The 16,384-nt window shown below is 32.0% G+C and overlaps 2 protein-coding genes across 4 annotated transcripts in view; one reads left to right on the top strand and one right to left on the bottom strand.

Annotated features, from left to right (window-relative positions):
- LOC148624949 (uncharacterized) overlaps positions 1 to 3,320 on the top strand; it is a 189,631-nt gene extending 186,311 nt beyond the window's left edge. For all 3 annotated transcript variants that reach the window (XM_088568099.1, XM_088568098.1, XM_088568097.1), the window contains 2 exons: positions 1,525 to 1,538; positions 2,972 to 3,320. In XM_088568099.1, coding sequence (XP_088424225.1) covers positions 1,525 to 1,538; positions 2,972 to 3,235 — 278 coding nt within the window. In that variant the 3' untranslated portion in view covers positions 3,236 to 3,320. The remainder of the gene's footprint in view (positions 1 to 1,524; positions 1,539 to 2,971) is intronic.
- Positions 3,321 to 5,571: 2,251 nt separating this feature from the next.
- On the bottom strand, positions 5,572 to 16,384 carry LOC148624948 (coiled-coil domain-containing protein 85C-like). The gene is made up of 6 exons (XM_088568096.1): positions 16,322 to 16,384; positions 13,333 to 14,515; positions 12,650 to 12,795; positions 11,860 to 11,979; positions 10,657 to 10,755; positions 5,572 to 8,815 (listed from the first exon to the last, which is right to left on the bottom strand). The coding sequence occupies exons 2-6, from the start codon at positions 14,027 to 14,029 to the stop codon at positions 7,988 to 7,990; spliced, it is 1,890 nt and encodes a 629-aa protein (XP_088424222.1). The 5' UTR covers positions 14,030 to 14,515; positions 16,322 to 16,384; the 3' UTR covers positions 5,572 to 7,987.

The following is a 16,384-nucleotide window of genomic DNA, read 5'->3' as shown; positions in this document are numbered from 1 at the left end:
GTAAATTCACTAACTCTTCTTTCAGGCCTCCTATTTTCACGAAATTTCAACTTACAATTTGAAATTTCCTAATTGCCTTTTTTAAAGCTGAAATATTGTCTGAATACCAATATGGTCTCACTAACCACTTCTAACGTTTCCATTACTTTACATGTTAAAAAAGTAATTTTCAAAGTCTCACTGTGAATTCCCAGGACAAATGACATCTTAAAGTTGCATACCGTTGTGAAGCTTGGAAAATAAGGCTTCCAAAATCGTTATGCTAATGGTACGATGATAGTAGAAATTCTTCACAAAATTTACTTGAATAAATAATACTGAAAATCCACATTTTTACCTGTTCTGCTAACTGACAGCATGGAGGCAAATTACTCACACATGTAATTAATATTCATACACTTTTGTAGTTAATTACATATATGATTTTAAAGTAACGTTCTCAGCTTCATTTTGACTACTTTTAATCATAATACACACAAATAATGCACTTACAATGCATATGTCTAGGTTCAGTGTGTTTTTGGTACATGTACTACATAGGGGGGTGGCCATTTGACCCGGAAGTGGTTAGTGAGACCTATACAGAAAATACAAGCTATTGGGTCATAATTTAATCACAAGGAGGGTACAAAACAGTACTTCCACAAAGTTTTCAAGGAATTTTCACAAATATGAAAGGATTAGAGGTATATTTTTTAATCCAAGAATATAGAGCGCAAGCTATGAACAACACAATCTTTTGTCAGAAGTTGTGACAGTATCGAAGGCTATTTTTGTATAAATATCAAAGAGTTCGACAAATGCGCCCTATATTTTCTATATAACAGTGTCTCATTAAATAAGCTGTTTTAACACAATTCAGCTTTATTTTCTGATTTTCCTTATTTTTCATCTACAATTTTAGTGAAACACAGTCATTAAGAGCCATGAAACTTTGTTTTTTAACAAAGGCATATATTCAAATATGAAAATTATACAATTATCAAAATTTGAAACACTTTAGTTTTTGGGGCTGATTTTGACATTTTCTGAACATACTCCTTTGCCTTATCAAGCCTATGTATTACATATGACAGAAAAACTGTACATTAATATATTAGCAATTCTACACAGGAAATTTCAAATTGAATTGTCAAACAAATTACTTGGAATCTATCATAAAAATATGTAGTAAAGCAATGACCACATTTTTGGAACTGTGACCTAGTCAGTAAACTGTATTTTAAAATAGAAGCAATTTTGTACACACAAGAATGCAACATGTGATTCAAATTAAATAGTGAAACAAGCTACATGGAATATGTCCCAAAAATATATATTGTAAACCAATGAACATCCTTTTATAAGTGTGACCCAATTGATTCCCACCTATGGTACCTTATTTCTCTATAGTAGACAAACGGTTAGGTCACACTCCAATAGATGTTATAATTGTAGTTTTAGTTTAAGCATGCCGTAGCATTTTGTAATGTGTCCTGGATGCAGTACATTTATTAATTTCTTAACATTTTTTTTTTTTTGCAGCATTGCCAGAATTTGTAAGTTTCAATTACATAATTCGATAAACTTCTTATTTATGGAAAGTTTAAGTTTTTATGGCAATTTGATATGAACTTATACCACTTTAATTGAAATTGCTTCCCTTGATTACTCTTTCAATACAATTTATTGATTGTGATTTAACATCCTGTTGAAAATTTTTAAACATTTCAGAAGAACTTTTGGCCAATCAAACAGACCTCAATTAGTACATTTGTACTAGTTGACACACTTAGCTGGATTTTTATTGTGCTAACCTGAAGTTATTGTTGAGTACATAAGGCAAAATATTGCTTTTTAGGTTTTCTGAAAAGGTGCTTTTCATCCTTTGCAAATGGCAACCATTTTGACAGAAATTCTGAATTGTTTGTAATAATTAGATTTGCGAAGATATAGCACAATTTTTGTTTATGATCCTAAGCTTGCTTCACTAACAATTAAGCTATGATACTTGACATATATTATTCTTCATGACTAATTCTCTCACTTGACAGTGTGATGGGGTTGAGCTGTCTATTATGATAACCTTTACTTCTCAAACAGCTTTTTAAAAGCACCTAGAAACCTAGCTAGATGTGTATAAAAAAAATTAAAACTCAACCAATCTCCTGGAAACTTAACTAGATGTTAAAAAAGTTAAACTCAACTAAACTATATATTTTTTTCTTTCACTAATGGATCAATTGAAATGTTTTTGTACACCCCCCCCCCCCTTTCTTGAAGCAAGATAGCTTGCAAGGGGAGGTACGCCCTACAGATTGGGTATATACTGTGGGCAAATATGCATGAAGCAATATATTAATTGTCAAATTCTTACAAAGGTAATTGATCCAAGTGTTATACATGTTTAAAGTGAAGTCAAACACCTGCTTTTAACTTCCTATAATTCTTCTTCTGTTAGTTGGAAAATATTCTGTTCCCTCATAAGTGATTTTGTCTTGTAATTTTGAGATATGAACTGACTAGCATTCTTTATAAAAATTGACACTCTCTCCCCTAACCTTAAGTTTTTGATAAAATGAACCAAATTCACATTAGGTAGGATCCTCCTGGAATAAAACTACAGTGAAACTTATGGAATTGTTTCAGACTGAAGGTTTGGTTTACATGTGTTTAAATATCCATTAAAAATTTCAGAATGAGGTTTCATTAAGAATCTGATTAACAAAGAATTCAATTTTGACATGTTTCCATGTAATCTATTGCACATATTCTTTTGAAAGGTTTTAAAGTTTAAATTTCTCTATGTAAGAAATACAACATGAACTAAACTTAACAACAGCCTTCTTAGAAAGAAATCAAATTCTTGCAAGGAAAGATTCAACCTTATTCCTTGTTTTAGGAAATAACAGGTCAGAATTTTTAGAATTGGTAATTTGTCTAAAACTATACCTTGATGCTAAACTGCAGCTAAAGCTATATAATTTTTCAGGCTGAAGCTGGCAAATATGGAAGAGTATCTTGTACATGTCTCATAGACGGAGTTAAAAAAGAGGTCATACGTGCAAACCCAAAAGCAACACACCAACAACTTCTGAAAGCTGCAGGAATTGGAGCAGGAAGTGTTTCAGGTGCCATGTTGATTGCATTCCTCATTTACATGTTGGTGTCAAAGGTTAAAAGCGCGTCAACCAATATGCCACCTACACCAAAACCAAGGAGAATTGGACCCTCCAGAAAAAATCACTGGCACTGATTTTGACTTTGTTTGGACAGTTGAAAATGAAATTTGAACAAACATGCTTTTTAAAGTGTTGAAAATAAAATAAATATCTACAATACTTATATGGAGTGATGTGTGAAAATAATATGTAACCCTTCTCTCACAAAAATTATTGATGCATGGGTATCTCTGTCTGTTCACTTAAGAAAATACAAGACATGGCATGACTGTTAATTACTTTATGCATTGAAGGCTGAATTCAAAGAGACTAAGATGTCATAAAATACTGTTTTGGGCATAACATTGGATAACACTTTTATTTACACAATCGCATTCTCTTTTGTACATAGTGCACATCAAGTTATTGCATCATGCTGCGGCATTGATTGATTGATTATGTTATGCACCTTATGGTAGATATTCCATGCATTTTACAACCTGTATAAGTTTCTTGATCTTAATGGGTGAAGATCATATACAATACGATATGTCACAATGAATATTAACCCTTGTCGTGCTACACCCGAACCTGTTCAGGATTGGACCTGGTTCCACTGTATTGGTTCTGGCAGTCTTAATCTTAGTTTAGGAAAGCGCTATTTGTGTCCATCTGCAAGCAGCATGAGTGTGCTTTAAAATGAGGCTATCTGAGTTAGTTGAAAGCTGAAAGAGGTCACGAGTTTCCACTGTCGAAAAAGATGATATTTTTTTTAGGGGTAGGGTTCATTTCTCTGACCCTCACTAGAGCAGAATTAATCTGTAGTACTCTATTTCGCCTGGAAACAAAATAAGAATGATTTCTGTCTCCACCATTTCTATGTCAACCCCTTGTATTGTCTACCTCCGGTTTTAGGCTAAACAGATGCCAAAAATTGGAAAAAAAATCCTCATTTTTCACACAAGTGACCCTTCAGGGAACTCCTGACCCCCCACTTGTGACTGTAACACACTTTATTTGGCTTCAGTAGCCTCCATGGTGTACAGGCTGTAGGATGAATGTGCTATGGTTCACAATTTACTCCTGTTGAACCCGACGTTGCAAAATATGACCATTTTCGAGTGACAGACCCATTTTTCCACCCTCCCACCACCTCCTCACCCATCTTTAATGTATGTTTAACAATCAGCATCAGTACAATTGTGCAGCTAATTTGCATAAGTTTGCAAAATATCGAAAATCTACTTTAGTTCAGAAATGCTCAGCACAAGGGTTGATTAAAGGACCCAACTGAAAGCTAGGAATTACCTATGTTTTGACGTATATCAATTTGATCTTTGGTTGGTTCCACTCATCTTTAGGTGTGATGTCTGTTTCCAGTCTGCACAATAATGCAATTTTCACAGGTTGTATTTGTTCAATCAATCCTACTTTGTAGTAGTTCAACATGCCAAGCCTGATTTTAATGTGCTAGCTAGCAGTTATGAAAGGTTGCAGAAAGACCTGTCCGACACATTATTCCAAGTCCAAGCCAAACCTTCATCACTTCATTTTTGATACCACATGCTTGGAAGAAAAGCTACTAATTTTAAAGTCTAAGTATAGCCAAATTGTCAAAGCAAATCTAAACATCAGGAGGAACACACACCTTTTTCACTCACCAGGCCTAAAAGCTGTGTGAGCTTTAGTCATTACTTTATATCAATCATTAAACTTTTTTCAAACATCTTCTCTTTTGAAACTAACCGACAGAATGTAACCAAACTTTGCTTAAATATTCCTAAGGGCATCTTTACGAATCTTTGTATGGGAATTTTTGATCTGGCGAAAAACATGGCTGCCATTACTAAGAATAGTCCATTGGGGTCAAATTGCAGAATTTTGCAAATAACGGGTTTAGCTAAAATCTGGCAGGAGTAAAATTGTTAAGCATGATGGGATCGACCTATGCCAGAAATTAAAATGCATCATAAACTTATTGGCCAATATCTTGTGTCCATCAACATAAGTATATACACTTTTCATGATATACTACACGACATGAGCTTTGTAGAAAATCAGAGGCCTGTACTGGTGTACAGGATTTGAATAAGGTGTTTTTTTTCCAGTGGAGTTCCATTTGCCAAATTTTTTGTTTGTATTCTCGTATTTTCATTTAGGTTTTTTATGCTGTTTGTGGTTTATAAATCAGTTTTGTTTTTTGCAATGATTTTTTCTTTGAGCATGTGTGTTGTATTCAATTTCTTTTCTTTTACGGAAATAAATATAACTTTAATGAAAGTCACCTTTGATTTTATGTTAGCATCATATTTTATATGTACTAACTTGAGTATTAGACAGAACTAAAATATAAAGTACTGAAAGACCAACACTCATACCATGGCTGCAGACCAAATAAATAATTTCTCCAAGTACAAATAAAGTCTTGGAACAAACTGAACATTTTTTTATTTAAACTAGAGCACCATCTACATGTGATTCTAATAAATGTAATATATGTATAATAAATATATGAATGACAAAAAAAACATTCCTTTGTAACAATCCATTAAATAACATTATTTGGTGTTAACATCAATAAGTGCACACAAATCAGGCCAAAACAATATGTCTGTTTCCTGCTATCCTACCTACCCTAAACATTTCATGGCCCCTTTGACTTCAGTCTGGATTGTGTCCCCAATGTAAAATATTTTAGAAAAATTAATGATTTCCCTACCAGTAGCTACCTACCCATTTTTTTCTCGTTGGTAGCAGGAAACAAGACAATTATTTTTTTGGCCTCAGATCTTAAGAAAAACAAGATTTTCATAGAGATGGACAGATCAACTGCCTGGTTACTGGCACTATGGGAGAGTCCCTGAAAAGTAAACACATGTTTGAGAAGGCACTGATATGATAATTTGGTTTAAAAAAACAATGGGTTTATAACAATGGAAATAGCACAGAAATGGGTTATCTCCCTTTTCCACATTTTTTTATTCTATCATTTTAGACATTTAGGAGTGTTGTTTCATTTATATAGCTGTTGCTTTCCCATATAACGTGTTCCTTGACAGGGATGACCAGCAATCAACATGCAACATGAACAAACAATTCTAACATGATGTTTTAAACATGTGATTACTCTTAAAAATGACGTATAATGTGCATTAAAATTCCTAGTTCCACAATCTTATGTAAATATTTTTTCCATGCAAAGAAAAAAAACAGGAGTATACATTCTTAATTTGTACAAGACATGTCAATGAAAAATTAAAAATAATTATGTATCCAACAATAATCTGTAATTCACAAAAAAAATGTTTTGAATATTGCAATTCTTGGCTTTAAAAATATGTCACATTTTTTTTTATTTTAACTTGGAACAAATTAGAGTTCTTGCAATATAACAATAATTTCTGAATTTAAAGAGAGTTTACCATGAAGTGTATATGAATGGTCATAGTATAACCACTGGGGAAACTCATGAACTTACAAAGAACAATGTAATACTGTGATATTAGTACATGCACTGTAAACATGGACATTTTTTACAAGGTGTTCAGATTTGCAATTTGCTAGGTCAAACTAAGTTATTTCACACAAGTTGAAATACTGTGTTTAGACATCTTGATATCATGGACTAAATATTATTAAATGAGAAAATTTTCTTGGAATATTTCATGACCACATATGTAGCAAAAATTACCCATGTTAAGTTCCATGTTTACATTATCTAATCTAAAAGTGACAATTATAAATATGTACACTAACTCAAGGGGGAATTAAATTTCCATCTCCAAGGTCGGACTCAGGGTGGAAAAAATCTCAATCATCAAAGTCTGACTTCACTGCCAATATATTCAACTGTAAAATACACCAGCTAACTCTGTGTTGCACTGAAATCGAACACCAGCTTAGTTGATAGAGTCAAAGCTCCTGTGGTGCACAGTAGATACTGAATTATCATGGTCATATGAAACGCGCCCATTTTCCCAACTTCTTCCAAATGAAACCAAGAAATGAAATTGTAAAATGAATAATTTTTTCTAATGCTCAAAAATATTCATGAAAATAGACCAACTAAGAAAGTTCTTAATTCAAAACCAAGAGAAAATGTTCTTTTATGATTATGGTTAAATCAAAAGTGACATTGCCCTATAGCAGCCATGTAAAATGCATAGTTGTCAAAGCAAACATTTGATTAAATGACCTAATAGACAAGAGCTCTAAAAACGATAAATGAAATGATCACAATTTCATGAAAAAATCCTTTAGAGGGTTTCTATTAATAACTTGATGTAAGCAAATGCATAATTAAGTCCCTTTGTAATGCAAATGATTATGTTTACACAACACATATATTAACAATTTGGAAACAAGTATTTTTCTTCTTTGAAGCATATTAACTGTGCTACAAATGTACTGACAAAAAGATGGCAATAACAGACCAAAAATGATGCAATACTGAAGATTTCAGGAAATCAATCATAATAGTAATTAAGTTCCACGAAAATGACATAATATAAATAACAAACTTGTAAGACCTATGGCAGCAACAACTAAGTGTTGAGTAAAAGGGCAAATATTTTAAACCAAGGAATTTTTTTTAATATTTAAGCCATTAATTAAGCAAATTAATTAACTAGTGACAGTTTTTAAATAAATGGAAGCTTAAAAAACAAAGTATTCAGAGAGAAATTCATCTTGATATATTTAAATAGATAGAAAAAAATATTTGTTCATGACACTGAGACTGAGATCCATTACTTATTGCATTTTTATAAGACACAGCTGCAGTTCTGGTTGATGTAAAAAACAAAACACCAATTTCATAATACAGCAAAACCTGAGGTCCCTTCTGTTCAATGATATGAATCAAATGGTGGAAGGTTTTGCCTGGGATTTCTCTGATGATAGTCAGGTGGTCTTCTATCCTGATCCCACGATCTTGATGTACTTGGAGGGTTATCTAAAATCCTCTCCCTACTGTTGTCCCGAGGCATTTGGTGTGGCCTGTAGTTTATATCTCTTTGATCAGGTCTACTCCTTTTGTTATAATTGTGTGCCATTTCTTTGTGGTCAGCAGGTTTCCGATGATCGGCGAAAGATGATGTTGAGATACGGTCTGATCTTTGAGGTCGATCATGATAACCGTGTTGTCCTATCGACTTTGGTTTCTGAGGAAGAGGAGGTGGTATGTTTTCATAATTTTGTTGAGGTGGAGGAGGAGGTGAACGTTCGTTAAAGTGATAGTTTGGCGGAGGTGGTGGAGGTCGGCTGCTATTATGGTTGACTGGTGGTGGAGGTGGTGATCTGTACTGCTGATGAGATGGGAGATTCTGAGAATGAACAGTCTGTGTGATTCCTGGTAGGAGATCTCCTCCTGTCATGAGATCATCATGATATTGGCTTAAATGACCAACAGAACTTGATGACGATGGGTATCTTTGGTTGTAAGCAGGGTGACCATGTTGTGATGGGTGATCGTTGCCATAGTACCTGTCAGAACGACGGTTAGGAGGCGGAGACAGAACACGTTGGTGTGAAAATGATGGTTGTGAGATGGACCTTGGCTGATGAGAAGATGATTGTGGCAGATGCTGTGCTTGCTGCTGTCGAGCTGGTATATTTTCATATAAGTTTGAGGATCCACCCTCAGGGTTGGCATCACCTAGTTTTCTCCACACAACCTAGAAAAAAAAAGACACAGGGATTACTTAATTATACAAAATTAGAACATAGAATTTTGACAGTCACGGGATGGAGTTCGTTTTCCATTGATTAAAGACAATCACCTCATGAAATGCCTTCAGTAGTGAAGTGAATAATTGACACAGAATTAACAGTTTCTATCAGACACAGATTTAAATAACAATAAAATGATACAAAGTTTAAATCTCTTTGTCAATTATCCAGTTCACTACATAAGACAGTTAATTAGGTTATAGTAATTTCATTAAAAGATTTTTTCAACATGCCTCAACATCATCATTGTATGCACTATAATCCAAAATCAATTAAATACCCAATCAAGTGTCATTAACAAAATATGTGGGCTTGTTATTATTTACTGATCTTGTCTTTTTATACATGTAATTTCATTTGAATTAGGTATTTTTTTCAGCAGAATAGGGTATAGAGAATAAGAGTATTTAATTAATATTTCAATGTGTCTATCAAAATTTCAATATTCAAAAGAACTTATGTGCTCAGTAAAACCATTGCCTATGTGTCAACACAGCAAATCACCAAAATATAACTAAAAAAATAGGTTTGTGTCCAGAAATTCCAATTTGAAATCCTTCATTGTCTAGAAAGCACTAGTTAAAGTACACCATAGTGTGCAGAGTGTAAGCCCAGATCTTTACCAGTACATTTTTAAAATGTTCTGGTGTGTCCTTCAAAACATTTCAAAGAGCATTAGATCAAACCAGTTTTTTGCAAATTTTCAAATTTAGAATATGTTCAACTGGGAAAAGAAAAGGTTCATTGTCTCATGTGTTATGTTAATTTTGGATTATGTTATTTTAATTTGTCTATTTCTGATAATTTTCAACCACTACCACATTATTTACTTTATTTACATCATGATATTTTATTGAATGGAATAATATCGGCCAAGTGTGAACTGCTTAATTGTTTTTTTTTTATATGATTCCTTTATGACTTGCATTGAGAAGCTGCATTATTACTGCTAGACTACCGGTTATTACCGATTATACTCACTTGCAATATGAAAGGTGCCATTAGTAGAGCAGGATATGCTTACCCTTCTGGAGCACCTGATGTCACACCATTATTTTTGTGAGTTTTTATATTGCTAGTGCTTTAGTTTTTGTGCTGTATCTAGTTTTTTTTCTTATCTTAATTTTTATATGTAATCCTTTTCTTTCAGTTTGCTACATTGTGTATGTAGATAATCTTAGTTTCCTGTTTTCACATTCAGGCCATGTACTTGGATTTTGGTGTATCTGAATTGTCCTATTATTGAAGCTTGGGTATTTGTTTACAAATATTCTAAAGATTACTAGAAAATTGAGGGAATAAAACTAGCAACACCATATTATGATCTGAGTGCCCTTATTCACAATCACATACCACTTGCATAAACATATCAATCCTCATCATTAAGAACCTATGTATTATAAAATAGAATGTTGTATGCTCTATGAATAATTATGTACAGAAAATCAAAGCTAATGGCCTAGTTTATGACTATATTAAAAAGTAGGTTGCTTACTTGATACAGACAATAATTTTAATAAATCTCTTATTTTGATAAATATCTTTATAACAAAGTCCTTCAAAAGTATAATCTTACAGTGCTTAACCAGTAAATTCCAAAAGTGACTGTTTCTCTCCTAAAATTAGCTGTCTTGATTTTTTTTTAATTATACTTCTCAAAGTAAATTTGCAATGTATTCTGAATTGTTAAGCACTTTTAATCTCATTATTTAACAGAAAATCCTGTTTAGTATACAGAAAATAAAAGATTGTCGTGAAAATCTACTTCAATCCATTATATACTTACATTGCACATTTCTCTTACTATTGCCTTTTCCTTATCATCCAGGTTATTTCCACCAGCATCGACCCTTGGCTTCTCAAGATTCTCATGAACTTCCAGAACCTATAAAAATAATGACTGATTGATTGATGATAGTTTATCATAAATCAGCAGATATTTAATACATTTCAAAAGAGAATTTTGGATGAATTAACCTTGTTTTACACTAGAGTGACATGCAAAGCTAAATATTTGTTATGATCTAGCTCACAGTAGTAACAGTCTAATGGAAGACATGATATCCCATATTCCGACATTATTCTAACTCAAACAGTCATCACACTCTATGTCTTATACTGTAAACCAACTAATTCTTGCTAGCGATTTATTTTTGTGACTTTCGCAGAAGTAGAATTATCGAAAAAATAAATAGATGCAAAAAATCATACTTATACACTACCTTTATATGTTCAAGTTTTTACCTTATTAAAAATGCAAAAATGAATCTTCTGAATGTGTAAACAAGTCGAAATTAGCCAACAACAGCAAAATGCAAAAGAAAGTAGTCACGAAAATAAGTTGGCAGAGAGACAGGGACTAGCCATAGTGAAATTAAAGAACTGTAACCTAAATATTTAAAATGATTAACATGATAGTAAAAATAGCATAATGGTCCCAATCTCATTCATGATAAATAAATAATATCAGTGTATGGAGAGAATGGTTAATGAACCTATGAAGAATTAATGCAATACAATTAAACAATTAATAAACTGAACCATTATAATACTGACCGCAGGGGACATGATCATTGACTACCCTTTCAGGTCTTATGTTGACAGACTATAACACATGTAATTTGTGTTTTTGAATGAAAACAAAAACCTAATTCACTGATATTACATGATTTTGTTTTCATTCTTGAGAACATATATTTTGAATGTCTTAACAAAACTTTTAAAAGAACTGCATCAAGACCAAACATGGTAAGTTATTTTACATCTGAAAATCATTTCTGGAATGTGCTTCAGTTTTGACATACATGTTTAAATATTACACTAATAATTCAAATTCATACAGAATTTTCAATGCAAATAGGATACTTCATACTTATTGTAAGTATATTTGTTTAATATCTTATTTCGTGTCTCTATCCTTTCTACCCTTAAATACTTTTTAATTTGGTTAAGCAAAATATGTTCTGCAAGTAGGAACTTTATGTCAAACCTTCATAGCATGAACTACAGCTTCTGGTTTTGAAGGACTTGGATTATCTCCCCTTGGAGTTGGTGTAGCTGACTTCCTACCACTTGAACTTTCATCATTATTTCCAATAGGAGCTGATCGCTGCAATTGTTATAAGTACATTTACAATGTCTACATCGAAAATTGTTCACAATTGATGAGACAGTAAAATTCAAAGTTTTTAAATGTATTTAATTTCGCATTCATATCAAATTGAATTTCCCTTTAACAAACTAAATAACATTTCTACAGTCAGAGAAAAATATTAAGTATTTAATGAAGTCATATTTATAACTAAATAGATCTATCTGAAAATAACCTGAAACAATTTTTGATCTTACCATTTAAAAAATCATTAGGTATGCATGCCTTGCATGGTATTAAACTGTTTTTCTTCTCTAAGAGTAAAATTAAAATGAACTTCAATATTCCACAAGCTTTAAATGCCTCACTCCTAATAAGTTTATCAATACGGAAAAGAAGTAGATAAGAATTGTATATTACAAGGTGATACTTGTACCCAAAATAAATCATAAAGTTGCATGCATTATCATGCTGAGACGTACCCCAACTCATACAAGAAGTTGAAAAAAAAGCATGCCCCATTTATATACAGCCACATGCCAAATCTGAAATCAATCTGTCCAGTGGGATCTGAGATTTTCTGTAATGAAAATTTTAACAAAAGGACAGACAAGGTGATTCAAATATATCGCCCACTTGTTAATTTGTATATGTACTAAATTTATTGTGAAATACATGAACTCCTTACTGTATCAGATCTGCTGGGTTGTTTTCTATCTACAGGCGGTCTGTATCCATCCCCCACATTCCTCTCTGATTTCTGAGCTAATGTTTTCTTTTCTTCTTCCAATTGTCTAACCTGCTCCTCTAATTGCTGTATGTATTGTCTTGAATCTGTATAAAAAATTGCAGCATTTAGACAAAATGACTTTCACAATATCATGAGTTAGGTAAAAATGTATTTTATATGTTCATTTGTGTTATGAATCAAAAACAGTGGAGGTACATACATATACTATACAGTTATAAGTAACTGATAAAAATCTACACTTTAATTTCCCTACCTTGGTGAAATTAAATACATATCCTGAGGACATAACTGGGGAATATAATATTTTGATTTTTTCTATATTTTATATGCATGTCTTTTTCATGTATATATACAGGTACCAGTGTATTTTGTAGTTTTTCTTTTTAAGGAAAATCAGGGATATTTTAGTTTAAATTTAGATTTCTTATTTCCAAATTCTAACTTAATATATATTATACATGTATATGCAACAATTTTAAATACTAAAGTAGCTCATAACAATACACATATTCATAAAAAGTTTATACATACATAAATGTTAGAAAAAATAGAAAAGAAAGTGTCTTATTTTCTCATAACTATAATAAAACTGAAAACCACCATACAAAAAACAAATGTACCTTGCAAAGGTCTCTGCTCAGTTGGTGTCACAGAATCTGACCCAGGCAAACCATTTATGAGACCATTATCCTCCAGTCCTGCAGTAGTACTATTGCTACTGCCATCTCCATCATCTCGTAGGTTAGTATTGTATCTTAATCTTTCCTGGTCCAAGAATAAGCATAATTCTTTTAGCTCTGAATTTTCAGATACAAGTTCTTCCTGCTTACGCTCAAGGTCAGAAAGTTTTTCTTGATAGTTAGAAACCTCACTCCTCATGACACTTGAGGTGTATCGCCCAAACCTTTGCCATTCCCTGGCAAGTTTTCTACTATGTTGCCTGTCATCATCCAGGAAACAACACAAGTCCCTCAACTCTTGATTATCATCTTGCAGTTTTTGATTTATTTCTTTCAAGCCTCTTGTTTCCATTGCATTAATATGAATTCTCCTATTCACATCTTTGATAACTGCTGCATGCTCAGCAACAAATGTACGACTTTCAGATTCCATACGGCGAATAATTCTTAAAAGTTCCTCTGGTTTCTTACACATAATTTCTTCATCACCAAGCTTAGATAGGGCAATTACTGACCCACTTGGAGAGAGAGTCTTATAAGGTACTACACCAGGTGATAGTGGAACACTGCTTGTTGAAACAGGAGTGCTCCTATTGCTAGAACCACTAGCAGCTGATGGCAAAGATGAAACACTCATCTTGATTCCTTAAAATTGTCCTTATTTTGTAAAGACAATTCAAAACAAGTAAGATTTAACAGGCAATTGCAAACTTTTTGACACAATATACTTTCATAATATACCCAGGATAAAATGCCAAGTTCAACTAATGGACCTGTTTATATACTGGCTGTTCAACACAAATGTACAAGAAATGGGAGAAAATAATTGATTTGGCAATAAAAATCATCATTTAAATCCAGCAATAGGTGATTAAGCTATAAATCTATCAGAGCTAATAATGTTTTGTCACCTATTTAATAGTTTTAACTGCCTCAAGCTGTTTGTCTATGATTGTAGTTCCAAGGTGTCAGATTTTTACATGTACAAATCTTCCAAATAAACTTGATGAAGTTGTTGATTTTGCACATATTTCCTTCCTGTTTAAGATGATTTTGAAATGCTTCCACAGATTTTTGTTATCTATGGACTGCCAACTTCAAGTACCCATTCCTTTGCTGGTCCCTAAAATATATTTAATATTTACTGAATGTACATGTATATTTGAAAAAATCTTTAATAAGGAAATAGTATGATCTACATGTAAATGCACATCATACATTGGTGAAAAATAAAGCTGTTACATATCCATCCTGTATCTTTTTTCAAACAAAGGAAAGGGAATATAAAAAAAGATAATAAATACAAGTTTCCTCCTACTGTAAAAAAACATGAACATTTCTATTTTCTTGCATTTGTGACATGTTGTGTGTACACTAATCAATACAATTAATGTTAATTTTCAATTTGGAAAGATGACATTGGATGAATTCAATAGTATAACAACAAGAAATTTCTAAAAAGAAAATGTGTTTTATTCATGTTCATTCATTGGTAATATAAACTGAATATTTTACAAGAACAAACCTATATAGAACTACATGTACAAATGTTGATTCTCTATTTTTTTTTAACATACATGTATACATGCTGATGCAATCTATATATATTAAAAATCAAGTATCCTCAAAGTGTAAGGAAAAATGTTAATATAAAATAAAATACTTTGCTTTCTTACCCTTCCTACATGTACATGTAATAAATACATAAAGGAAATACAGACAAGCCTTAACCAATGCTTGGTAAATTTCATATTTTTTTGGCAAAGTTATATTTCTCCACTAACATTCTATTACCTATAAAAGTACATGCAGACAATAATTTAATCTACATGTTTCTTAATGAGATTAAAGTACATGTATAAAAAGGGTGTGATGTCATCAACAGCTGTACTGTTTTAATAAACCACAGTTAGTTCCAAACTTGGAGAGTCACTATACATTGTAATTGTGCTCGATAATAAAAAATAAACCTTTAAAATGGTAACATTTGAAAATTTTCTTAGTTCGTAATTTTTTTTATTATTTTTTGTTTCTGGTTCAGGACATTCAGAAATTTAATGTCTTAATTAATTGGAAGGAAGCAAACTTTTAGTGCTTCATTTTTCCTGTTTTATCCTACATTACATGTACTTAAATGCTAGACTCTTTGATTAAGATATATGCATAATAAATGTTGTTGTTTTTTTCAATGAAAATACCTGTATGAATAACAAGTACATGTAACATTTAAAATAGTTTGAAAAAATCAGACAGAGTATGATGCATTCAAGTAAAAAAAAAAAAAATTATTCAAAAATCAAGTTACAGACCACATCTTCTGTCTTAAGTATTTCTTTTGGTTGTTGCACTTTCGAGAAAAAAATTGAATAGATTGTACATGAAATCAAGACCATGCAAGAGTTATTTTGGTTTTACAGGGGGTGTCTATCAGAATATAGTCCTCAAGTGGGAGCTACTTGTAGAAAAGTCACTGAGTGCATGCAGTTTTTTTCCCCAAACATTTTTTTATTTGGTAAATGTATGTAGATGGAAAAGGCATCTTTCCTTCAGTTTTTTTTTTTTTCTATACCATGAATCACCTCTAGCAGTGTCCAAATTTTATATAGATTTGTATTCGAGTTAATAAACTAGCTTGTTACCTTGTTTGTAAATTGACTTGAACATGACTTTAAACTTTTAAAATAAAGAGAACACAATATTTTATATGACAAACATAGATACTAGCCTCGGGGTATTTTTGTAAAAGAACATGGTTTTAACTGCAAGTTACATGTACATCTGCACATACCTGTGACTGTTTATTTTCATAAACCTCATTTAAAAACAGGAAAGTTTTTAGGTAAAAGGGTCCGCAAAAATAATATATTACAAATAATTATAACATAGTATTCTAATTCAGCTATCTTTGTGCAGCACGATCAAAATTTACCTGAACAACATCAAAATTTGATTACATTTTAACCGGAAATCACCTGCCTACAGTCACTTCCGG

Source organism: Perna viridis, chromosome 2, assembly GCF_037379345.1.
Source record: "Perna viridis isolate PV_CMFRI_1.1 ecotype Kerala chromosome 2, ASM3737934v1, whole genome shotgun sequence".
In the NCBI taxonomy this organism is placed as follows: domain Eukaryota; kingdom Metazoa; phylum Mollusca; class Bivalvia; order Mytilida; family Mytilidae; genus Perna; species Perna viridis.
This window is presented reverse-complemented; position numbering and strand designations above follow the sequence as displayed.

Bases quoted from the DNA above. Each gene is read 5' to 3' on its own strand.
- LOC148624948 (XM_088568096.1), bottom strand. From the start codon at position 14,029: ATGAGTGTTTCATCTTTGCCATCAGCTGCTAGTGGTTCTAGCAATAGG. The intron at 10,756-11,859 runs GTTTGACATAAA...TTATTTTTATAG, and splicing joins CTGTAGTTCATGCTATGAAG to GTTCTGGAAGTTCATGAGAA. The intron at 8,816-10,656 runs GTAAGTATATAA...TTTTTTTTCTAG, and splicing joins TAGTAAGAGAAATGTGCAAT to GTTGTGTGGAGAAAACTAGG.